General features: G+C 42.3%; 1 protein-coding gene across 4 annotated transcripts; it reads left to right on the top strand.

Annotated features, from left to right (window-relative positions):
* The first annotated feature begins 480 nt into the window (after positions 1–480).
* afap1l1a (actin filament associated protein 1-like 1a) lies at positions 481–26,546 on the top strand. 4 transcript variants are annotated; one of them, XM_080464913.1, is made up of 19 exons: positions 481–615; positions 15,900–16,025; positions 16,182–16,265; positions 16,373–16,452; positions 16,820–16,958; positions 17,144–17,239; positions 17,474–17,688; positions 17,779–17,958; positions 18,106–18,189; positions 18,934–19,009; positions 19,313–19,432; positions 19,513–19,724; positions 20,068–20,213; positions 20,312–20,375; positions 20,858–20,972; positions 22,585–22,752; positions 23,597–23,772; positions 23,858–23,983; positions 24,836–26,546. In XM_080464913.1, exons 1-19 carry the CDS (start codon positions 585–587, stop codon positions 24,860–24,862), a joined length of 2,265 nt encoding a protein of 754 aa, XP_080321039.1. In that variant the 5' UTR covers positions 481–584; the 3' UTR covers positions 24,863–26,546. The 4 variants fall into 4 exon arrangements, with proteins under 4 accessions (XP_080321039.1, XP_080321041.1, XP_080321040.1 ...); XM_080464915.1 differs by having other exon boundaries at positions 484–615; positions 16,823–16,958; XM_080464914.1 differs by lacking the exon at positions 481–615 and adding an exon at positions 12,288–12,491 and having other exon boundaries at positions 16,823–16,958.
* The last annotated feature ends 43 nt before the right edge of the window (positions 26,547–26,589 follow it).

Below are 26,589 nucleotides of genomic sequence, written 5' to 3'. Positions count from 1 at the left end.
TGTCCAGGATATACACTGTGTTCACCACAGGTTATCTGTCCATCCATCCATGTATCTATCTTCACCCCTAACGATATGGAAACATAATGGTCTTGAAGTAACACATGCTTCAATTACTTTTCCCAATATCAATTTGAACCAACATGTTCCTAATTGTAGAGACATTATACAGGTGAAATAAAGTAATCCTGCAGATTAATGTGGGAATCAAAGGATTAGTCTTGGTAAAATAACTCCTCACTGAGATGTTGGAAGTTTTGCCATCCACTATTTATGTTTTTGGGACAAATTCAATAACGTTAATTTATGTGGAGCAGAACATCCAGACTTACTTATTAAATAAAATACAATTCATATATTTAGCAAATATGGCAGTTGGCTCTGTGTCTGCTTGTGCTGTGGTCTGAACGGGCTGACACTAGGACCCAGCAGAGGTGCAGCCTGTCTGAAGCTCCCAGCCTGTGCATCTGTGCTACATCCAGTGTGTGTGAGAGTGTCTGTGTGTGTTATCAGGAGCTGCTTCACATGCTCCCTCCCTCACTCCCTCACTCACTCATGGGCCTCCAATAAACTTCATCTCTCACATGGACAGCACAATGAACACAACCGGCAAATGTAAGTTCAGGCTCCTTTTGTTTATACTAACATGTAACAGCAAAACAGATTAACAGCTTGAATTCATTTATCTCTTGGGTGTAGATGGAAGTTTGTTCAAAGTGTAAGCTGTTTTGTTTTGTTTTGTTTTGTTGTATACACTCTGAGTCTGTCCTTCATTTCACACGTCTGACTGCAGGATCATTGGCTTCTGTCCTGAACTAAACCAATGAATTACTGCTGCACATGAACATGCTGAGCTCCCATGCACTTGTCACCTTGCTTTTTTTTTTTTGTAAATGCACCAGAAATCAGCAGGAGACACCCACAGCTATGTGCTTTGGACATCCACTTCGCCCCTCATGTTTCACATGGAATGATGTCACAATGGTAGTGGACTTTAAGAACATAAATACTGTTGCTTTTGTCTGCCTCAGCCGCTTACAGAGCCTGGAAAGCAAAGGCTGGGTCCAGAATGTGATTGTTGTTGTAGAAAGTAAAGCTCACTCATCCTGAGTCAAGTCAAATATCTGGCTGTGGAGATTAGATATTTACAGACTGGGCTGTCCTGCTAATCATTGTTTGATATTGGATCCCAACAGCAGGGATTTCTTCATGGAGATCCCTGGAGAGATGTAGTGCTTTTGTGTCAAAATGGCTACAAATAGAGTTTCCAAGCCTGTGTTTTTTCAGGGAGTGGTGCATTGGCCCCCTGCATGGTTAAATCTTTTCCAGTATGCAACTAAAAACGTCTATGCATGTCAATGCAGAACAATTAACAAGCCAAGAGAATGCATTTTATAGTCATTTTAAGTTTGTTTGATTTACTCCACATAAAGTTGCTCGCCATATGTTCTTAGAGCTCTGAAGACTGGGGTGGTTTGTAAAGAGTTCCTGCCAGCAGGTAAACATGTGATGGTGATTATGATGTCCAACTTGATATGCATTTTAACTGGACTGGGTAATTACAGTTGAGAAGAAATTCTATGCATAAAACACTTAGCTCATTGAATCAGGAATGATATCAGGATCATTGCAGAGTTGACACACGTGTGAATACAAAATAGCATAGGAAGGAAGTCTGTGCCCTTGTCCAGGTTAGGAGGAATCCTCATCTGTCAGTCAGTCCTGACTCTCTTTGTCTTTCTCTCTCAGATATACAAACACACAAGAACAAAGCTTGATTGACTGGACTGTGTTTGGTTAAACACCACTAAAGTCAACACAGGGGATACCTGGGGATTGCCAGTCTGTTTGTTGAATGGTCTAAAGTTAGTTGATTGGCGGCTGCCTAATGTCTTTGTGTATGTTGTGTAATGTTCTATATATATATATAATCCGATCTGTGTTCAAATATTGGCAAGGTTTTTTTTATATGGCGTTTGCATGTTGTGGGTTCCATAAGATGATGAAATGTATGTTTGATTCCCAATGGATTATCATTGTGAACGTTTCTTTAGCGTGATGGCTTGTGTCTGCAATAGCCCTGTGATGTAGTGGAGACAGTAACTGATTAAATGGATGGACCAGTTTCTAAGATTTACAAGATGAGGAACATTTATCTATAACTTTATACAAACATTCAAAACAATAATTGAAACAAAACAAGACATAATATGTAATATGACATAACATGCAGGTCAATGAAACATCCTCACAAGAGGTGAGTCAATAGCTGCTGTTTAAATAACGCCAGTTACTTTAATACATGAGAAGTTTATACTGAAACGAATCCCTAAATGTATTACAGAACCTGTGGTGGTCTCTATTGTTTGTGCTTGGTTTTTCTTTTTCAGTGTACTGCAGGGATATTGTGGAGGCACACTGTGTTGAAGAATACCACATTGCAATAGCCTCGATCCTAGACACTGCCCATTTAGTAGTTTGTATCCTGATTACAATAAATACTATTTTAATCAGGATATAAACCATTGTGTAAGTTGCAGTGAGTTGTTGAGGCGAATAGACACACACACGTGACTTTCCGTAACTGCTTCTCTTTTTTAGGTGGCAGGTTAAAAAATGTTGTGAATACAACATCGATAAATCACCAAGAAGGTTTTAACTCTGCTTTCCAGAGGCTTTTATCAAAAGCAACGTGATGAGAGATGTCATTGTGTTGTAGTGCTGTGAGATCATGAGTTCATTTAAAATTGCTAGTTATCTTCTCACTTACTTGGCTTGTCAGTTTGTTTGATAATTTCAGCTCTTTTTTAGGTTTTTTTTAGCTACTAATTGATCCACTTTCTTCACCAGTGAGTCACCGACATTGATTGCCTTTGAGTTGGTTGACAATTATTGTAATGCGTTTTTATCCCATTTTGCTTCACATCTCTGAAAGCAGCAGACTTCTGTGGCTAATGGGAACACTGACAATGTGCCAGATTAAATAACCTTATGAGATAATGAGAGATCATGAAAGATGCAAAAGCCCCCTAGGTGAGGTTGGTAGTTGCTCATTGCCAGTTTCTTTGTCGCAAATTTGTTCGCATTACACAAGTTGATTGTCACTGCTGATCCATTTTCTTGTGCATTACCTCAATACCTGATTCCTCTCACTCAGGTTTTGTTTTCCTTTCTTTTTCAACTGCTACGTGGCCTATTCCGAGTTCAGATCTAAAACTTGCTGAGACTGATAGCAGGCAGGCAGGAGCTTGAATGGTTGGGCTGACTTAATGTGAGCGATCCAAGCCAGATGGAGCGGCAATCTAATAAAAGTTTACTTTCCATAGCGGCTTCAGTGTGCACGGTGAGGAGGGGAGCATCGGGTGGGTGTGAGCGGGGAGAGGCCGTCCCCACGGAGGTGAATTGCTGCAGTGGGATTGTCGTCGATTTAGCTCAGTAGATGTGATGAATTGTAGCTATTGTTAGGACATAACAATGATCTGCTGTGAACTCGCATGAGCACAAGTCGCCTGCATGCATGTACTCGAGCCCATTTCATCCATGCTTTTACGTTAATGTGATGCACTAGATGTAGCTGTGCGTCTTTCATCACACAGTGCTGATTCTTCAGGCTTGTAAAGAGACAATAAACACTTGAGGTGCAGTTCAGGACTTCAATGGTTTGGGGTCAGCGTGGCAAAAGGACACAATTAAAATGCTGCATTCTGACATCATGCGTTCGAGGAAACTCTGACATTAATCTGGCTATATATTCAGTCATCTGCATTCGTATGTAAGAAAGCTTTACAACATCTCATGGTGCCAAAAAGAACCTGTCAAGAAGTGTGAATCCTCTGAAAAAAGCTATTTGGTGACTCACATTCACATCCCGTTTCCAACAATATCATCCGGTTGTTCTACGAGGACATTGATTTAGTTTTCAGTTTCAGCTACAATTCTACAATCATTTGTGTATAGCAGCTTTTTGTGACAGTGACTAAGCTGCCTGTCATTCTACACTAAGTCCATGTGCATTCTAACAACCTCATTAATCATCTGCAGCAATGAGGTCAAAGATGCAAAGAAAGACTTTCCATGCAAATATTCGTTCAGGAAAGTTCTTTGTTTTATTTGCTTTATCAAGTGTCATCAGAAACATGTAACCATAAAGGCATTGTTCACATACAGATATGTGCAGACATTAAGTATATAATAACGCATCCAGTGTGATATAAATCTATGAACTGTCATGCATGAGCTGTAACTCATGGATGATTGGAGGCCGCCCCTATAAGAAGTGGAATTCCCCTCTTTAACCATAGTGAGAAAGGGGGATGAGTGTGATTCATATGACTGAGAATTGTGCATGTGCACATGTGCCTTATGTATAAGTGGTGGTGGTCCTCTGCACAGCTGTTTATATAGGGTTACCATGGAGATGCACATCACAACTCTGCAGCGGGGGACTGTTGGCTGCATGTGACTCTGTGCGGTGGGCTGTGCAGACTCAGGTATTAGAAGTCCTCAGAGCTTTATTGTAAAGACTTAACAGAAGAGAACTTACCTCACCAGTTCAGTTTTTTTGTATGTTTCTTGACAGAAGTCATAATTTAGCCTGAATCCTAATAATATGCATGTAGTAAAATTTAAGCTTTTAGGCCTGAGGCATAAATCCACGTGTGCAGTTCATACAGAGCAATGTATAGATGACAGCGATAACATATGCCTGGTGTACTCTTATGTGAACTTGAATAGAATTCCTCTAAAATTGTGTTTGGTAATACGTATGATTATACATTAAACATAATAATATGTCGACAAGAACGCAAACCAAGAGTCAGTAGATTTATTATTTAGATTCTAAATTCATGAAAAATAGAATAACGTGAGCATTCATGTTTTAGAAAAACACATTAAACTGTTGTTGCAGGAGTTACTTTTGTGCATGTAGGTTAAAATGGGAATGCTGTCTACGAAAAAATAATAATTGGCTGCTTTAAAGTTATTATCGTCATTGACATGGCCCACAAGATTTGTGGTTGGTGTTTGGATCGAACTCTGGTCTTAATAGATTAGTATGTTTAGTGGTCACTCGTGCCACCTTCCATAATAAGACTGAACATTTTCCTCAGAACTTTATAGCCGAAAAAAAAAACCAACCTTAAAGTTTTTTGACTTGACTTCTTACTTCAGCAGTAATCTACTACATAATTTAGTTTCAGGGTCCCCCCCCCCCCCGTCGCCATCCGCGTCCCCGTCCCCTCTTTTCAAACACCCCCTAAGTTTAATGAAAATAGCGAATAAGCACTTATTTGATGAGGTAACAAGACAAGACAAGATCACTGTCACTGATTGGCCCAGGGCTTACATCAGGATAATGCTTGTTTTTGAGATGGCTCGATTTATGTCTCTGTGCATGTTTTTGCCTACTCAGCATTTCTGAACAGCTTTATGTTGTTATATGTAAGACCTATCACACTGATGCAGTTTGGGCTTCCTGAACCCTGGAGCTCATTGCTTTCGAAAAGTTAGTAATGTTTAGATGATGATACTCAAGCAACTAATCCACAAGCCAGTTCATTAACAGATGTGTTTTGCAGTCATTTTGGCCATTATTTTAAGGAATGTTTGATCTTTACATATGGATTAGAAGCATATATTGTGTTGTTTGAAGACTCAAAAAGCTTGATTGTAGTGTCAAACTTTGAGATTCTCATTCATACAGACTTAATAACTCTTAATCTACACAACATGAGTGTGTTACTCATGCACTCCTTCCATATCTCTGACATAATTGTTGGATTCAGACAACAGAAACAAGAGATGGAGTATCTCAGAGTTTCCTGGTGAGGAGCTGAAAACCGCACGTTGGTCAAAATCTGATTAACATGTAAAATCCCAAATGGAGACAAAGCAGCCTCTTTTTCCTGCTCCGTGCATGTGTGACCCTGAGTGTGTGTTTGCAGGCGTGTCTGTTCTGTGTATATTACCCTTGTCCGCGCAATATCTCTACGCAGCGCTTCCACTTGCAAAATAGTATCTCTCTGAGTATGTGAATACTTTTCTGTGAGGGAGACATAGCATTGTGGTGATCTCATAGGACTCCGGGGCAGATATGGGATCTGAATAATACTGGCTGCACTGAAGGGGCTTTGTCTGGCAGCCGGTTGAGTCAAGCCCTCTGTGCCATCCCGGGCCTGAATAAATGAGAGAAAGACATGAGAAATGAGAGCAAGGGGAAGGAGGTTTTGTGCAGACAGCCTGCTCTGCATCTCTGGGCCTTTGACCTGTGACCTTGCTCCATATTGGGATACACAAGCAGCAGCTGTTACCACCTGGCCAGTGCTCCTATACCTTTACCAATACATTTGTCCCTTTTCTCTGTTTTTTTTTTTATCTTTTTGCTTTTCAACCTTTGCTAGGAACTCCAGACCATCTCAGAACATAATGGGGAAACCCAGGGAAAATCCCCTGGCTTTGATCAGTTTAGTAGTGAGAGTCAGAGGTGGAAGGAGTAAGGCAGTGAAGTATAACTACTGCAATTCTACTCAAACGCTACTCCAATACAAGTAACAGTAATGGCTACTCCCTCAAAAACTACCAAGTGTTGACATTGACATGTTTTGTCTGAAAAAAAAAAATCTACTTATTAAACACAAAATTCAAAGTTGAAAGGTTCTTTCATATCATAGGGGCTTACTACACAGTAGGTTGGACCTGACAGAGATGTGAAGATAACAGGAGGTGAGAATATTCTTAAGAAGTGGTGAAATTATTGCTTTGTCAAAATGAAGAAAAAAACCCCAAATTATAATTTTTTTCCCTCATGTCCTCTTATTGCATTGATTTCCAACCATTTGGCCCTGGAGTCCCACTGTTAGGAAAAGCTGGAGACCCCCTTTTATAACCACTGATTTCCATTACAGTGATGCAAAGTGTTTTTGGACACACCCACTCTTCAAACAAACAAAAAGCAGGATCCTTTAACATTAAAACAATGAGCAGTCTTTTCAGGTCTGCCTCAGAATCTAGACAGTGCCTATTTATGGTTTTCTCAATGCATTTTGACAGCCTCAAAGTGGGCCAAGCTGAGTCCCCCCCCCCCCCCCCCCCCCCCCCCCCTTTCTACTCTGTGGCAGTCCCAAGGTTAGGAACCACTGACTTGTTGCCTTTTGTTCCATCATCACAAACACGATGAAACCATTTCAGAGACACACATCTGTCAGGTCTGGCACATTTATGGCTACTAACAATCAGTTTTATCACCATCTTAAACCACCCTCAACGGTGCAAAAACAGTCATGTCATATGTGAGCTGTAAAAACCAAGCAGCCATGCTTCCCTCTCGCCTAACCTGTAGCAGTGGCCTCGACCCTGTCAGATAACAGCTCCTGTTATCGCTGTGTCTTTCAGGATATCTCTTGAAGCCCGTGCTTAGCTCTCTGTGTGCACACACGGGCGTCTGAACTTCAAAAGCTTCAGTGCTTCACGGCTGTCCTTCAAAAGCCTGTTAATGCTGAAACAGGTGAGCGCCAGTACGCCAACCCCATAATTCTCCCACGCCGTTGCTATAGAGACGCCCTAGAGAGGCCTAATGACTTTGAGGAGGTTTCTCTCTCTGGGACACGCTCATTAGAGTATCCTAATTAGAAGGAGCGAGGCTGCATGTTGGAGACACTGACTGCAGGATACCTACATCCCCCCAATAAAATGATGCACACAAATAATTACAAAAATGTGCTGAATTTAATCCAAACCTCATTCTAGATTTACACTCTGATGCAACCTAGAAAAGTTGAGTTATGAATGCTTGCTACATATAATGTAAATACACATAGCAATTCAGTGCATTTATGTCTGTACAGTTCACCTGCAGGGTGTTTTTCTGTATTTTATTGTACACGTTTAAGTATCATGGAGGTTGAGACCCTCGCTGGGTTTTTATGATCACCTGAAGCATCTTCCCAAGTGCAATAAAAACAGTGGGATGCACATGTTCTTCCCCTTTTCCCTTAATTTGTATATGTTTACAACTTCTCCAAACCAAATAAGCTTTTCCACATGCTCCCCTCACCTGCTGCTCCATTGCAGCGACGCAGTCTACAGCGGGTATTCACACTTGTAATGTATTCTTCTTGAAAATGTCCACCCAGGTGATAAATAACATGTCAAAGCCATGGGAAAGGAATTCACACTCTCTAGGGCTCAACCTGCTGTTGCTAAATCCGGGTCCATAATAATGGCATATTCACTTGGGTCTTCGCTTTTCAAATACAGCTATAGAATCAAACGCACTCAATCCTATCTTGCGTTCGATCAAGGCAGCGCGCTGAGAATGGGGGTCAAGCAGAGATGGTGCAGACTGAGCGGGAGAGGGTCAGCTGACAGGAGGAGGAAACAGAAGGCCGGAGGTGATACGTGATGTCACCAGCAGAGCGAGGAAGTCCATCTCTGTGTGGGGCATTCGGGGGCAATCCCATACCGCTGGTCAACCTATTAACTTAATGTAGGTCAGGAAACGCGTTTTGTTGGCGGTGTGCGGAGTGAGATTAAAATCAGACTCAGAGGGTCTGTGGGAGTTAACTTATCAGGGTTATCACAGCTTTTAAATATACAGTGATTTTCTGCCATATTTTATGAGGAGTCCACATGCAGCTGGCCTTCGGTTTAGTTTATGGCAGTTTTTTTGATGAGCTTGGATATTCTTTTCCTCTTGGAGATAAAAACTTCCTGGATTATTGACTTAAATTTAATGGCCTCTGCGTGCGTCTTAAGATAGGCAACGCTCCAACAATAATAACAAAATCACTACATTTTTTTTCTTCTCGTAGGTAGAGTCAATACAAATATTGGAACTCACCTAATTCAAGGAGCGCTTATCGTTAGCTCGTTAATCTATTTCAATCAACTAACTTATTTAACTTCATGTTTAGTTAATGAGTCATCAGATACAATCACAAAGTGCAGCTCACCTACAACAAATTGCTTTTCCATTTAGTACCCGGTGAAGTAAATCCTGGATCCCTGGAAGTACTAATCATCAATAAATAATCCAACAGAGCTCATTTTGGTAAATGTCACAATAATACCATTGAGTCATTGTTGTATAAAAGTGGGATTTTTTTTTTTTTTTGTATGTCTGTTTCTTCACTTCCCATGATGTAAAGCAGGAGCAAACGTTTGTGTCACTGCTGCAGTCGTCATACTGATTTGTTTCTTCTTGCCAGTGAACCAGTGCTGTTCCTGTTTACCTGTGCTGGGCTCTTGAGATACCACTGTGTGAATGTCCAGACATGTTTTCAGCCGGCGAGGGGATCGGAGAGGAGAGCCGTCACTCCTGGGAAATGCCTGGAATCCGAGGAGTACAGTGGGAGGGGATCTCATCGTGATGGGGCACGGGCTGGTGAGCAAAGGCATTGTTGGCAGGGATCTTAATGCAATTAGAACCCTCTCAAAGCACATCTGGCCGTCTGGTGTACCTCACCTTTATTAGCAGAGCACGTAACCCAAACATAATCTTCGGTACTGCACACAGGGTGTGATGAACCCTGTGGTTTTTGAAGAGAGAGAGAGAGAGAAAGATGTTTTCTCATCTTTGTTGACTTTGTCGTACGATTCGGCTATTTTCCCAAAAAATTTAAAAAACTGCAAGTCCCGGCTTTGATGAGTGAGAAGACGTGAAGACGACACTCCAACGGTGCTGTCTCATAACAGAACCGCAGGAGCTTTATGCTTCTTCCTTTATAAGAAAAGTGCTGCTTTCCTTTTATCTTTCAAAAACTACCAGATCATGTTGTTCAGCTGACAAAGGCAAACGTCCACACAGTCTTTCTGGACACCTCGACATCTTCAACCTGCAGAGCACTTTCATGTCGGATGATGTTGGAGAAATGGTTGTCTATCCGACATGTCCAAGGACAATACGGAAGGGGGGACTTCCAAGAAAAATCCAGCAGCTTTCATCAGATACAGATCTCTCATGGAGTCACAGATGGTGCTTTTGGAAGGACTTTGTTTTCTGATATGAACATGACAAGCTTCGGTCATTTCAAATACACTTTGAAATGATCACTTTTAAATATACAAAAACACAACATATATTGTAGCCCGTTGTAAAGTGGTGTAGGTCAGCTTACTCTGTTTTCTTTTCCCTCCTCCGGCACCAGCAGCCCAGCGTCACACCTTCACTGGGGAGGTCAGAGTTCACATTTGGTCACAGTGAGGGGCAGTTTGTTGATTCCTGACATGAGCCTGAGTGGGTGGGTCTGTGGCATTTGTTGCAGCGAGAGATGACTTTGGAAAAACTGGGAAACACTGCATATGCCTGAGGGCTTCTGTGTCATTACACTTCAACAGGATTTCCTGTCTGCATCATCAGGCCAATACATTTCTCTCTTTCCTCACACATATTCTTCCCTCTCCCATGTCCATGCAGTATCGCTCATTTGAGTTTTCATTTATTATCTGATATCCTTCCTGTTGTATCAGTTTTATCTTGATATGCAACATTTACAATGCTTGGTGTTCACTGTCTTTCAAGTGTCCAGTGTGTACCCTTTGAGTTTCCTCTAGTCAGTGTCAAGCCAGAGTACAATTTTGATTGCAACCACTTTTGTGTACTGTGTTACCTCTTAGCTCTTTGTCATACCATTCTTATCTGTGGTGCTAGTTGATATTTGTACTGTTCTTGTTGCCTGAGGTATTTTTTTTTTCAAATCTCTTTCACACAGAAATTAAGTGAAATCTTAGTATTAGTATGTGTGTGTCCAGCCAACTATTCTTAATCCGTCCGTCCACATGGTGGCAATATGGAGAGCAGACTAGCATAAATATCCTGTACCCTGGACTTTCCTTCAGCTGACCCATGTTGACCTGAGAACCTTGTAGGAGACCCATAAGATGTATTTCCTCAAGTAGGTCCTGAGTTGACCTCTGAGCTCTGACTCAATCGGTTGTATCTGGTACATCTTCACCAGGAGGTGACCCGGGGGATAATCATACGTCTGATCCACCTCAACTGGCTGCTGTACTGAGTGGTGGCTCCTGGATGTCGGAACTCTCCACTCTGTCCTGAAGACGAAAGCCTTGTGCAGCATTACCCTGCAGGCCTTTGATGATGGTGGCTACCAACCAACTTTTTAGGGCAATCTGGCCAACAGGCACTTAAACATTAAAGCTACTTCCAAGGAAACATGGGCTTCTGTCTTCTAGAAACACACAATATACAAGTTATGATTGAAAACAGCAGGCTTATAGAAAGTTAGAATTATCCCTTAATATCTTTCACAGTCACAATTTAATTTTCAAACTAAAACTGGTTGATTGTGGCTTTATGATGGTTTGTGTTCACTTCACCAGTTAAAGAAAGCACAGTTACTCACTGTGTAGTTGTGCCACATTTATTCAGTATACAGTAGTTTATTTAAAAAGGCATACATGAGGATTAGAGTTTGGTTTAGATGCTGAATATTTCTCCTCCCTCACTGTCTCCGTTCTAATCCTATGTCCTCGCTCACCAGCTAAGAAAGTGGTATTGACTTTCTCATCTAACTTACAGAAAGAAATTGATGAAGTGTCTTTCCCTGATTATGTTTATTTTAATAAAGTGTATTTGTTATTTGGGATCGACAGGGGATCAGTGCCCAGAACAAATGCAATCCTGTGACGTCACAGTGTCTGTTGTGCAGTCTCGTCCACCAGACGGCTTCCAAGTAAAAATCCGCACTTGGAGGAAGTGGTGTGTTATGTCTATCTTTTTGCATTGCTGTGCGTACGGCTGTGTATTGGGCTACATATGCTCGGGGGTTGTTTGTGCAGTGGGATTGAAGGCAGCGTGCTCCATCGTGTTGGGGCAAATGAGTCTGCCTCGGGGCAACAAGTCATCAACATTTGGTCTCAACTTGCCTGACTGCACCCCACATCGTTTATCAAATCCTGTCACTCTTACACTATATTTTTCATTTGTAGCAGTAGCTTCGCTTGGACCTTTAAAGTGGGAGCGCAATAGTCTCGGCCCTGGTGTGTCATTGGGTTCATTGGTATCTTCTGGATGGGAGACACTGGGCACAGCTCGGTAGATGTTGAATAAATAATGTGAAGAATGTGCACTAATTAATGATGTGAGTTAGCTATCAACATGTGTGTTTGTTTGATTTCACTCCAGTGTAATCCGAGGGATCGTATAGCACCTGGGAAGGGCTTACGGTGTACACACACCTCTTTGCCCCCCCCCCCCTCCCCCCCGCCCCGAAGGAAAGAGAGGAGGGGAACCAGAGTGTGACAGGGAGGTGGAGAGACAAAAACAGCTCAGATGGAGGAAGGGAGAGGTAAAGGGAGTGTGAATTCAGAAGGCTGCAGCTCACCTCTACTACAAAGACTTCACAGGACATAGCACACAGGGAGGCTGTGACTCTGGAATATTTCCTACAGTATCTGCTTTGTGTATGAATGAACCTCTTGCCCTCCTTTTTAATCTTGGAGAATGGTGGGTCTCTCATCAACTGTTGTTGAGGGTAAGTGTTGAAATAGGTCTACGTGCACTGGCAGTGTATTACCACAGTAGGCATCTAAAGCTAAAGAAACCTGGAGGATTTGTGAAATTCTCATACCTATAGTTTGGAAACTGTAGGTATGAGAATGAGTACAAATCAGTTTGCATTCAATCGAACATGTTGGGAATCAGGGGACATTTGCAAACTTAGTGAAAACCTAAAAGTCTGCTAAACTGTTGAGAAAGCCAACTGTTTGTCACCCAGACAGAGTGGTGAAACATTGTAATTGTTGAATCCCTTTAAGACTCTGTTGCAAATTGTCCTAAGATTAGTTGAAATCTCTGTCTGCAATGATGTTGAGAAACAAAAGTTGCGGTTCTGTGACTGAATTTGTTCACTTTCAACACGTTGTGAAGTTATGCACTTGTGTGTGTGTGTGTGTGTGTGTATGTGTGTGTGTGTGTGTGTGCGTGCGTGCGTGTGTGTGTTTGTTTGTGTGCGCGCGCGTGTGTGCTTGTGTTTGCATTGCAATGCGCGGCAAGAAAAGCAAAAGCTCAGCATGAATCCTTTGGTGTGAGGAGGGAACAGCAAAGAAGAAGAAAAAAATGTGCCCCGTGCACCCGATTCAGGTCACGTTATTCTTCAGATCAGAGACATGTTAGCACAGGTGCTCAACTCGCTGACATTATTCACCCCTCGAACCCCCCCCCCACACACACACACACCACCACCTTTTCTCCATCCTTCACTGTGTGTGTTTGTGTGTGTGTGTGTGTGTGTGCAGAGGGTCTGTAACTGTAAGCCTCCTTTTAAAAGCCTGAGTCTGCAGTGCTAAACAAACTACTCTCTCCCCTTCACAGAAATGTACACATACACACAAACGCAGAGTCTTGCACTATTAACAAGGTGAGGAATGCGTCTGGTGTTTAACAGCAATTGTCAGGCAAGTGCGAGGTGGTAAATGGTTGCGTGTGTGTAAAGCTTTTTAAACATTCCTGCACCGTATCTTTGGTATCCAAGATTTCATCTAAAATCCCCCCCCCCAAAAAAAGGGTGAATGGATCTTGAGGAAATAAATGCAGTCACAGCTTGCCCTTTTCATTGTTAATTGGGTACCAAGGTTGTATATTATAAACACATGTTGAGCTACCCTCAGGTGCTAAGCGCAATCATTTTTTAGTTGTCACACATCAAAGTGTCGAGTAATAACCAAACACATATGAACAGTTGCAGGCGAGCGTTAAAGGTTCATGTGCTGCTTTAGCCGTGTGAAAGCCCATGCGAGTGACGTGGGATGTTGATTATGAAGGCATGCCTGCAGACTTAACAGTGTATTTGACATCTTTTGCACCTCACAAGCGAAATCCTGCGCAATCATTCCTCTTTTCTGAAGCGCACCAACCCTTCAGTCATTTATTTGGGCTTTTCTTTTAAAACAGACTTTGAAATTGTGAATGATATTAATGGGAGTTCCACTTCACGCCAGCTTAGATTCTGTGTTATATTTGATTTAGTGCTGACTGGTGTAAATTTCATTTTCTCTCTTCACTGAATGAGTCGTGCTGGGGAAAAGGTTTTGTCTTACACTCGGTTAGGGGAAGCCCGGTGGTGCGCTCGAGCCAGAATCTAAACAGCTGGAGCCTCTGGCACAGAGACAACATTCACCAAGCCAAGCCGTCCCACTCTCATGAGTTTCCTTTCATGAATTCCACTTCCTCATTGCCCCAGAGTGGATCGTCTCTTAATGAGTAGACATTCCGGGCCCCTGTGTGACATAGTTCCTCATGCCCACTTCTTCGAGTGCGAGCTGTTTTTACAATGGAAGGAAACCACATTGGTAACAAGAGCGAAACAGTCATAGGCAAACACACATCTTGTTTAACTCTTGCCGACATCCTTGGCTGGGCATTGTTAAGCCCATAGGAAGACCCACCTTAGGAAACTATGTCTCTCTTCAAGGAGTGGGAGCGCTTCGAATGTAGAACATCTATCATCCACAACAATAGACAGAATCACAAGCTTATTGAGATCTACAACTTTTCAGTGACTGTTACAAATAAGATTAGCTCACTGCTCGAAACCTGCTCAAGCACTATTGTGGCTTTGGTGCCTTTCCTTACCAAAGTCGACTGTTGACATGGTTCACACAATACACAACACACAAGACTGCTGCTGTCGTTTAGGTTCATGTGCATGCGTGTGTGTGTGCATTCAGTGTAACAGGTCTTGTTGCCATCTGACTGCCCACCCAACAAAGACTTTTCTGGCTCAGTGATTGTCCCATGGCTGACCCCTTTAAAGATGTATGGTCAGTAGGTGTAAGGCGACTGGACCGTGAAAATGGGGCCGGTGGGTGGGGGGAGGGAGTGAGTTGGAGGCTGGAAGGGAGGCAAGCAAGTGTGCCAGTAGTGACTCAGCCTCTTGTCAGGTTTTGCTGAAGGTTTTGATTCAAACAGGCAGAAAAATGTGCAGTAGGAAGCAGTGACATGAGGAAAACGTGCACACGACAGATGTAATAGAAGAAACTGCGCTAAAGGGCAGAAGGTAGAGTTGCTCAGTGGCTTTTATTTTAGGTAAAAGATAAGATCTTCTAAAAAAAAAAAAAAAAAAAAAAAAGGAGGAATCTAAAGTCATACATCAGCAGGTTGCAAGCCTTTTCTCAGATGTAGGAGGGAGGGAAGTGGTTTATTTAAGTTTTGCTCTGAAAACAGGGAGTGAAGCCATCCCACCTCTGAGATCAACATTTGACTCTTATAGTCCTGTAAGCTGAGTCATCAGAACCTGCAGAGCTGTGTGAAAGCCTGTCTGAGCCAGCTTGTATTTTTGTGAGACCATGACTCAAATATCCCAACTCTTTGATAAAGATCAGACCCCTGTGAACAGGTTTCTTCTTTGTTGGTACATTTGGCTAATTTCATGTTTTTTCTGTGACCCTCCATATATCCATGTCACGATCTTGGACCAAACCATAGCAGAAGCTATACTGTATCACTTTTCTCTTCGGAAGGTTTTAGGACAGAAATTTACATTTCTACCAAATTTTTCGTCTAATCTAATTGTTAGTCTAGCACATTTTGCTGATGGTGTTTCACATTTGTCTTTAATGCTTCGAAATGTTGTTTCAGAGCTGTATTGTTTTGGGGTTAATGAGTAATTAGTAAACACTCTTCCTCTCTTCATGGCCCTCCAGTCATTGTTCAGTCTGACCACTGAAGGAGGGACACTCTGCAATGAATTGTCAGATGGATTTTGACAAACTGAGGGGAGGTGACATAAAAAAGAATTGTTGAAGGGAAAGGAAAGCACAAAATGCTCTGAAACATACAGCCTGGAGGTTTTGTTTAGACTGGCCCATCTGGCCTTTGCCCTCTGTGCTGAACCCATGCCCTCCCTGACCTTTTGCCTCCTCCCATGCCTTCATTCTTACAGCAATGGAGGTGTTGGTGAGCGAGCTGGGTGTGCTGCTGAAGATGCTGGACCAGGAGAACCTCAGCTCCTCCACTCAGGAGAAGAAGACGTCCGTGTGGAACCTTCTGCAGCAGATACAGCCGTCAGGTCAGAGAGGGCCCAGTGAAAACTGGTGAAGGGCTTCACTCATTAAAACAGTGATTTGTTGGTCAGCGGTGAAGTCGTCCACTGTTAAACTCTCTCGTTTTACACATTATTAGACTTTTGTGATGTCTCCTATAATAAATTGTTTTTCTCCTGTAGTGTCAGGAACAGACTACATCTACATGAACTCACCAGTGTACAGAAATGGCACAAGTTTTGTGGAGTCTCTCTTTGAGACATTTGGTGCGTTTCAGTTCTAACACAGCGATGCAAAAACATACATGTTGTGTACTCATTTGGATGAGATGCAAACATAATCTATAACATTTATGTATATGACTCTTTTGTAGACTGTGAGCTTGGCGACCTAAAGGATGTAACAGATGATCTGAAAGATGACAAGAACACAGAAGATGATACTTTCAAACAGGCAAGTAGAGAGTGTCTGGTAAATTGTTTCGGTCTGTAATTATACAGTTTGTACTTTTGATAGAGGAGTAATGACACAGTCCAACTTTGAAAGCATCACATGCTCGTCCATATTGTGGCTAGAGGGAAGAAGCTATGAAAAACAGAGGGATTACACTTGTGTGGCGGGTTTTCCCCCCCACACACAAGCTTGTCACTCGGCAAGCTGTTAAAAGAGGGAAAATTTGGGGATCCACCTCGAGCCCATGTGTCTAATTTATGGGAAATCCTTGAAAGTAATATTTACTGCATCTCTTTGATCGTCTTGCCCATTGGCTTTTTTAGTAAAACACAGTGGTTACAGAGTTTTGTTTTTATGTTTCCCTCAGCAGAGCTGTGTCGGCTCCCCCGCTCCTCGCTCGACAGACTCTCCTCCACCTCTGCCCACCACACCACCTCCTGAGGAGTACTACGAGGAGGCAGTGCCACTCAGCCCTGGCACGATGCCAGAATATATAATCACACGAGGTCAGCATTTCCCCACCTCAACTGAACTCACCGTCATTGTTTTGCATGGAGTCAGTACTTAACTGATAAACAAAGTCTTACAGTGCTGCACTCTCTGTGTAATTACAAAGCATTAAGCTGCTTTAAAGTGTTTGATGGGATGGTGCAAGAAGGTAAATTATTGTTGTTGTTTTTTTTATTTCCAGTCAGGCCCAGTCCACCCAATTCTATAGAAGATGGATATGAGGATGCTGAAAATCACTACCCAGCTACCTGCATCAACTCACAGCGAAAAGACTCCTGTAAGGCACAGAGAGGCAGGCCATTTGTCATCATTTCCCAATTTTTTGTAATTTATTACAGGGAAATGAAAAAGTGGGGTATGAGAGATATCTTTAGTGTTTAAAAGAGCCATTTTTATGAACCGAATCCTTTCAAAATTTTCCCAAAGAAATGTTCATACCTTCATGTTTTGCAGATCACAAGATGAATGTCACATGAGTAATAATGATGATTCATTGCCATTGCTTTCTCAGACAATGATTCCGATGCTCTGAGCAGCTCCTACGAGTCCTACGAGGAGGATGAGGAAGACCGGAGCCCCGGCATCCAGCTCACTCATCAGTGGCCCTCAGATGAGAGCTCCATGCCTCCTGCCAGAGACTGTCGCATCTGTGCGTTTCTGCTGCGTAAAAAACGCTTCGGCCAGTGGGCCAAACAGCTCACTGTCATACGAGAGAACAGGTTACAGGTGTGGAGATATGCATGTTCATGAAATGACTCTCTCATCTTGTTCTCACGTCTTTTTAACAGTGTTTTTGTGTGTCCTCGTTTTGTCTAGTGTTATAAGAGCTCCAAAGACACATGTCCCTATGTGGACCTCCTGCTGCCCCAGTGCACAGTCGTGTATGCTCCTAAAGACAGCAAGAGAAAGCACCACGAGCTGCGCTTCACCTTACCCAATGGAGACGGCTTAGTGCTGGCAGTGCAAAGCAAAGAGCAGGCCCATACCTGGCTGACGGTAAAATTACCACCTATGCAGAAATGCCGTGTTTACTTAAGGATTGCACAATTGCTACGCTGGCCATCCATCATCACTGGAAGTGGATTTTGAAAATGAAAAGCAATTGTGTAATTGGGACTAAGCTGCTTTAAACAATTCTCGCAGGTTGTCAGAGAGGTGAGCAGCCTGAACGCGGGGCCAGAGGAATCTGCCTCCCCTGTCACTCCAAGAAAAAATGAACTTGACAAGGTGAGTGTGGGAGGGACGCTGTTTATGTCAGCTCACCCCTGTCGTTTTCATTCCCGAGACATCATAAATCTTCACAGCCGAGGTGAGGAAAAGTCGGTGCTAAGGTGGCAATTGTGCTGTCACCATAAATTTTCCCAAACAATCGTTTGGCCCAACACAGCGCACACTGATACCTGTGTTACCAGTCACCAGAGGTTAAAGCAACAATGACAGGGAGCGGAAGTGTGTCCGTGTTTGAACATCCTCTGAAATCTTAGCAATTTGCCAGAACTTGAAGTACGACAGACTGCGAGACAAAAGCACAGGAGGGAGAAGTCGTGGTGAAACACCATGTAAGAGAATGAGAGATATGAGGTAGATGTATGAAACAAGTCTCCCAGCTGGATGATAAGGAAAAACTGACAACTGTCACTCTTGGTCTGACCATTTGTCTCCACTTGTTGGCTCCACCACTCCACCGCTGGTCTCTCTGAATTCCCTAACCTATATCTTAACTTCATCTGTAATAAACTCTCTGCATCATCCATCATCCCAGTTCAATGAATACCTTCCAGCTCCTCTCCAGAATTTGTTCAACACTAAAGTGAATAGTGTCTTTATTATTATACCAGACAAGTGAAGACAGGCTGGCGTGTAGTTTGAATGGAGAAGACAAAGAGATCCAGTGTAAGATGAAGACTGATGAAGTAAGGTGTAAGACCTTGCTGTTAATGTTAACTGTTTGTGGGCTCATTTCTAACACAGAGGTTGTCTGCAGAGAGGTACACATCCGATTCAGACAGTGTGGGTGTGTCGGCAGGAGAGAGCTGCAGAGAGAATGGTAAGACAAAGAGAAAAACACATCTTTTTTTTTAAAACAGAAATAAAATACCAGCATCAATTTAGAGCTTATTGTTCAACTGCATCTGCTTTACACCGTTTCATAATAGACAGGAATTCCGTATGTATTCCTACTTTCTTTGTTGCAGTGTTCTTGCTGTATGAGACAAATCGTAAAATGGGATTTTTTCCCTGTTTTTAGCTTGTGTACAATTCACAAGATAGTTGAAAACCTGTTAACAAACACAGGATGCAACATGAGTCACATTTTTATTAAAACGCATTTTTAAAACCTTTCCCACAGGTAAGGTGAGACGAGGAGCTTTGGCTGCAGGTCGTAAGATCACCCGTATCATCAGCTTCTCTAAGAAGAAGTTCCCTCGGCCTGGCGATCCACGCGCCACCTACACCAACCCCCGTCAAGGTGGGAAGCTGCCCCAGTGGCACTTTTCCTGCCTCTGATCTGGCGGAGGCCTCATTTCTCCATCTGTTCCCACCATGCAGGCTACCTGTCGTTGCTGGTGAACCAGGTGTGGCGCGAGCAGTGGTGCTGTGTTTGTAGAGGCTCTTTGTACTTCTACCACGACAAAGGAGACCCTCGGACCTCCCTGCCCTCCCTTCCTCTCCACGGCTGCGAGGTGGTCCCGGGGCTCGGACCCAAACATCCCTTCGCTTTTCGTATTCTGCGGAACTGCATGGAGATGGCCGCTCTGGAGGTAAAATGCTGCCTATTTGCTATTTTTTTGCAAATTGGCCAATTTATTCTGCAGTCCTTTCAAGTCTACTATGAAACTTGACTCTTAATGTTTATGTTTTCGTGAACTGTCATTGGTCCACACTACTGTGGCCACCAACTGGCAGCTACTTTCAATTAAAACAGCTTTGATACGTGAACTGATTCTGGAGAAACTATCGGCTAATGAGCCATGTATTCCTTAGGACGGGTGCAAATGTCCACCCAGATTTGAATGTGACAATGAGGTCATTTTGTGTTAGGGAATTTTCTTAAACCCCAAACAAAAATATGATTGATAAGACTTACATGTGTTCTCTCACAAGGCGAGCAGCTCTGAGGAGCTCGGGCGCTGGCTCGGTGTCCTCTTGGCAGAAACAGGCTCTGCGACCGACCCGGAGTCTCTGCATTACGACTACGTTGACGTGGAAACCATCGCCAACATTCGGGATGCCGCTCGTCATTCTTTCCTGTGAGTGAGACTTAGAGGGGGAGGACGACCGTGACGTTTAGACGAGGTCAAAGCAAGAGCAACCACATATCTGACTTTTCCTCTCTCTCTGCTTGTAGGTGGGCTACCTCTGGCATCGGCACTGCCACAGACTCCCGGACATACGACGAGGTCCCGAATGAGGTATGTGCAATTTGTTTGAACCACGCGCGTCTCTTCACTTTGATGTGACCGGATTAGACGCCGTGTGTCTGTGTGTTTGCAGCTGTCGGGGACTGTCTGAGCTGTCTGGATGTAACGCTCCACATCAGTCACTCCGACAGACAGACAGTGCTCTGTTGCACGCCTATCAATGATGGCTTTCTGTAGGGTAGAGCAAAGGCAGGCATGGGAGAAGGAGAGAAACTCGACAACAAAAAAAAGAGTGATCAGCCTGGTGACAGGAAGGCGAAAGGTCATAACAGTTTAACAGCTTGTAAACCCCTTTTTTAACCCCGCTGACGTGCCTTTAAACACACACCTCCCACTATACCTACAGCAGTCTTAGACTAATAAATCTAAAGATTTCTTGATACTCGGGCTAAACTTTGCTCTTCTCCTTTATTCCCCTCATCCCCTCATCCTCTCACATCTGTCATGTTACACCCCCTCTCTATCCCACCCAGTCAGGGGAGAACCACAGACAGCAGCCTGGGAATCACGGGAAGCGACGCTCAAGTTTCTCAAGCAGCGATTCGGACAAAACCAAGCCATTAGTCTCCCTCAAGCGAACAGGCTCAAGTAAGTGTTGTTCGGTTGGTTTTTGAACATGGTAGCATACCTCAAAAGGAGATCAGCCTGTCCACGTGAACTTATAGTGAACTTTATGGAGGATTGCCCTGTGTGACCCCTTTAAATGCGACGGCTCCTCAATGGAGGGCGCACTCGGCCACAAACAGCATGAAACAATCAAATGCAACAGGATAACATCTGCAACGAGAAGGCAATTTTTGGTGCCTATTTTAGGTGAGTGTGTGCAAGAAATGGGAGAGAGATTATGAGAATATAAGGGTGTATCATTAGTTTTAAAGATTAAGAAAGCAATAAGCCAAAGTTATCCATTTAAGCAGTGGAAGGTATTTATTGTTTCGCTAAAACACTTAAAGACTTTATTCTCAGTGTAATGTAGACCAATTAGAATTATAAAATTACCTGAATGCAAAACCATAAAAGTGAGAGTAATGAACCTGCAGACGACACCCATAGAATCCTCTCATACATTTGAAATTAATAGAATGTAGCTAGAAAATTGCTGTGTTCTTTTAAATTTTTTATTACCTATAGATCCCAACAGGTGACACAACTAATACTTTACATAATGTAAAAATAATTGGGAAATCGAATATTCAAACTAGAATTACTACGGGGCATAGCGTGAAATGTGTGGTGTAAAATTTTGGGAGCACAATCGAGTGGAAACCTGTTTCCCACAATTAAAACTTTATTATTATTACTCTTTCAATTCCAGAGTCTTCTAAATACACATCAACAGTAAAAAAAAAAAGGTAAATGACTCGACTTAAAAATGGCAAAATAATGACAGGTAGAAAATTTTTTATTCTTGTCTATAATCAAATCTCCCTGTTCAGGACTGTTGATGTAGGAATAAACAGTCCAACACTGGAAATTGTGGTACATTTTAGAAAGTGTTATTTTTATACAGATGGATCCAGCAATAACATGCAGATTAAGGTTATTGATATGGTTTTTTTAGAGAAACTTTGGTGTTATACAATCCGAAGCGCTCATGTTATTTCAGATCTTTTCAGTGATGGGTCGGTAAATATCAGCTTTCATCACATTCAATATTTCTCCTCTTCCGCTCTCTTTCCTTCCACTGTGTCCCGAGGCTTCAGAAGTATGAGTAGAGAAAACGAGATGAGCGTCCCGGCTCATAGAAAGTAACCCGAATAGAACAGAGCTCTTCCTCATGTTGTTTCTATACCCTGGGCTTAACTGTTATGTTCTGGTACATCAAAGAGTCTTCGGGAGCTTTCCAGGGCTGATAGCTTCAGGATGTAATCTGAGATTTATTGGACGCTCACATTAGATCCGCTGTCTCGCCTCCTGACCTCTCGCTCTGCAGGAGTGGGTGCGTTCGTCTCCTATCCTTACTTTATTTCATTGTTCTTTTTTTAATTTTTTTTTTATTACAAATTATTAGTTTGTCTCGTGAAAAAAACTGCCACATTAGAGTGTTACTTTTAATATGCAACTTGTAAAGGTGGATTTGAACCTTTCAAACTGAGTTCGAAGCTTTTGGAAGGACAGGCGAGCGGATCACCGGGTGAGATTTCGTCTTCTTCCCATAACCCCTGCACATCTGACCCCTCAACCCTTTGCTCCCGCCCAGATGCCAACCAGTATGGAAAATATGGGAAAACACGAGCCGAGGAAGATGCCAAGCGCTACCTGGGAGAGAAAGAGGAGCTGGAGAAGGAGAGGGATGGGATCCGAAACACACTGGTGACCCTGCGGCAAGAGAAGAGAGAGAAGAAGGAGGAGCTGAAGACCGCCTCCGGTAAGACGATGAAAAAGCATAACAGACAGCAGATGCTACAAGAATCATTTCGGGTTATTGCTTGTCCTACCTAAAGAAGGAAAATTAAACTTGTGTCATCTCAGCGTTGTAAACAGAATGAGAGAAGGCATCTGTGCTGATTGTATTAAAAGTTAAGAGATGACTTGTGAATCAGAACCGTGGCTGCTCTTTGTGTGACCTTGCACTCTTGACATTCAGCATTAGAGGGCCGTGTGAGAAGAGAAGTCCCCCATAGGGACAAATGCAACTTTATTAAAATCAACAACATGTTTATGAAAATTTCTGCGATGTCTACTGAACTAATTTCCTCTAATTCCACAAAGCATTTTGGCAGCATCAGCAGGGGCAGCTACTAAGAACAAACCCAGTTCTTATTACAGTAGGCTTCACTTACAGGTAAACTACTAGGAACTTGTATACAAAATAACTTCCATTTAGAGAAGCAAATCACGTCTTCATGATTTTCTGAAATTGTGTGAAATGTAAGTATAATCTTAAGCTTGAAATCCATTTATATTCATTTATTAAACCCCATTTTGAGACCTATGTTTTGTTCTTTTTGTTAAATTTTAAGCAGTAAGTAATCACAGAAGTGCACAGAGTAGGCATGCTCAGTCATAAATTTGTGTTACCTTTTTGGAAGGTGTGACAGATAACTGGTGAGAGTAGGTATGTCTGTCTGTGTTTGGCTTCACTATAATTGCAAATCAGAGATCAGCGAGGCCTTTCTTAGAGGCAGTCTGCGGGTCACTCAGGGGAGAAGAATAGTAGGAAAGTTTTTCACCCTGGTTGTTTTTCGTGTCATTGTGCTTCTGTGGAGCAGATAAGAGGAAGCCCTTCCTGAACAAACGAGTGGCCCAGCTGGAGGATGTCTGCCGCACTAAAGAAGCAGAGAGGGTGGACCTGGAGCTGCGACTGACTCAGGTCAAAGAAAACCTCAAGAAGAGTCTGGCGAGTGGAGTGCTGATGACCCCATTGGACAAAAAGCCACCTGTTAAGGTACTTTTGTAGGATGTTGCGTAATGACAGATGCCCATTTGCACTCATGCTTTTATTTATCCGTTTACTTTCTGTCTGTGTTCAGGCGTCCGGTAAAAAGGCCCAAAATATCTACAGCGACTCTTTGCCTGTGAACTGTGCTGCGGAGATGCGTCGCAGACCTCCGTCTGTTTATGCCTCCACTTCAGGAACTGTCATGCAGAAGGCAAAGGTAACGGCAATCAGACTCACCCACTCACAATTCCTCAGCCTGTCAGTCTCCACGGGGAATTAATTGGATCACAGCAGAACACCGTCATGTAATGGGTTTTTACAGTCCTCACACAAACACAGATGGTCTCTGTATGAAGGCCCCGTCACTTTCAGCGTTCATAATTAATGGATCTTTGACAGTAGTGGTCCTCAGGGGCCACATAAAGCCTCATTTTTATCTCTGTTGGGTCAGACTAATAAAGCTGAAACACAATTACCTATAAATGGCAACCACTTCTAATTTATACCTTCGTTTTACAGCAGCGAAGCATGGGTCCATTCTGATAACATTATTTAAATTTTCACAGAATGTATTATGAACAACCTAAAATTTCATTGTATAGATTTGATAAGAATGTAATTTCACGGCTAAATGATGCTTGCTTAACTGTTTCGCATTTCTTAAAAAGGCTGCTTGGTTACACACCCTAGAGTTCCAGTTATACCCAGTACTCTTATTAAAAAGTAAAACCCACAATGTTCGTTTGAGAAATGGACAATATTTTGATAAGAAAATTACAGTTAATGTCCATTTTGTCTTTTTTAGACTCAGCTCAGTTTGACACCTCTGCTTAATAATGCATTCAACTTACTTACTCACATACTAAGATAATTATTAAATTATGTACGTACGTGTATTTCTATTTTTTCTTTCAGAACAACACTCTGTAAGGCACTCTGTACAGCAATAATGGAGATATTAATATTACATTTCACCACTTGATTCTTAAGAAACATATTCCAACATTGAGAGTCTACCATGTGATCAGATTACTGTATTTTCCTTTCTGCTTGCATCTCGTTTCTCCAGGAATGGGAATCAAAGAAAGGAACCTAAGAGTGGCTTCGTGGAAAGGACTGGAGAATTATAGGATATCCAAGAAACTTTTTAATCTTCACTGTCACTGAGGGTCATCCTGTGCGTCTATCCAAAGTCCTAAACTTGTAGTTTGCATACTGACCAATAAAATAAAAGAGCCATGAACTGTAATGAGATACATCAACCACTAGGTGGAGTTGTATCTTAATAAATGTTCCCTCTCCTGGCTCCTTTTCAGGACATACAGTAGATTGACAATGTGAGCGACTAAACCAAGAAAGCAGAGCTTGTGAAAGAAAGACTAAGGAAAGGTATTGCGAAAGCACAGTAAGTGCATTAAAACGTGGTGTTGAAAGGCGCAGGATGTGTTGGCAGCAAGATTGTTTGTTTTAAGGTGGGATGAAACAAACCTAGTTAATGTGATGTGTTGAAAGAGCAGAGAACGAGGAGCAGTTTAAACATGATGTGCCTTTGTACATAGTGAGTCATGACTACTGCTGTGTATGTTTTATACTTTTTATACTGTACAGTGTTTCTTTTCTCATCATCATCATCAGATATATGAAATTGTGCATATGTTTTAGTCAGTAATGTTTCAGCCAAAGAGCAAGGCTCAGAAACCATGTCCAGCTTGTGTGTTTTTTTTGTTCTCATTCACACAGATATGTAGAAATTGAAAACAAAGAACTGCATCAGGCCCTTTAGTAGCAGTGGGATTGTAGATTGCTCTGCATATGTTGGGGAATTTGACACCTTCACGTAATCCCCTGCAGACATATTGAGATCGCACCATCTGTTGCAGGACTCCTTGTTATATTTGTTCATACCTTTGAATGGGACTTGGCAGATGTTACATATCAGCCTTCAGATTTGGTTTGATGGCTATAACTGACAATACCAAGTTTTTTTAACCTCGTGGCATATCAGGTCGAGTCTTGACCTTAAGATAGGGGAGATCCATTGAGGGATGTGGGTTCAAGTCCGGAAGCAGCCAAATAGACTTTTACAAGTACATGGTATAATTGTACAAGTGCATCTTAGAATATTAGAATATCCATCATTGACCAGTTTATTATTTTTTTTGTCAGTTATTTCTGCAGTTATAACATTTAAACAAAAAAAGTTTGAGCATATTTTTAAGATTTTCATTGGTATAAAATTGCCTCTCGAAAGACATCTGATTTTATGAAGTATTTTGACATATATATGTATACAGTATATATATGCACCGAATATTTTAGTTCATCTGAAATCTAAACCATATGGAAATGTCATGGGTTGAATTTAGAAATTAGATTATTGACTTGTTTTAAATCCACTTGTACTTGATGGGAGTATTCAGCTGCGTACCATGAAGGTTTCTGTGTTATCTTTTGTCATTAGTGCCTGCACTTGAAGTTTCTCCTGTCAGGTTGCAGCTGGACTACTCTGTGTGATCATCTGATAAATGAATTGGCTGCGAATGAGTCCTGCATCCACTCGACGCCCTGTTCCATGCAATCGAACACGGTTGAATCCCTCTGTCATAAATAATTGACTTACCAACAAAGTGGTGCTATCCCTGATGGAAATCAATCTCTTTGAATGATGAAATTTCCATATGCCATTCTCACTTCTTCTCTGCTGAACCTGTGGGCGACTATTGCACTTTACTGTTCTGCTACATGGTTGAGGAAAAAAATAAATGTACTTTTTCCCCCCCAAAAAACAAGAAACACCGTCTTCTTCATTGAAATCCACAAACA

This window comes from Lipophrys pholis (genome assembly GCF_963383615.2).
Source record: "Lipophrys pholis genome assembly, chromosome: 6".
In the NCBI taxonomy this organism is placed as follows: domain Eukaryota; kingdom Metazoa; phylum Chordata; class Actinopteri; order Blenniiformes; family Blenniidae; genus Lipophrys; species Lipophrys pholis.
The sequence above is the reverse complement of the archived record's forward strand: the minus strand, read 5'-3'. Positions and strand labels throughout refer to the sequence as shown.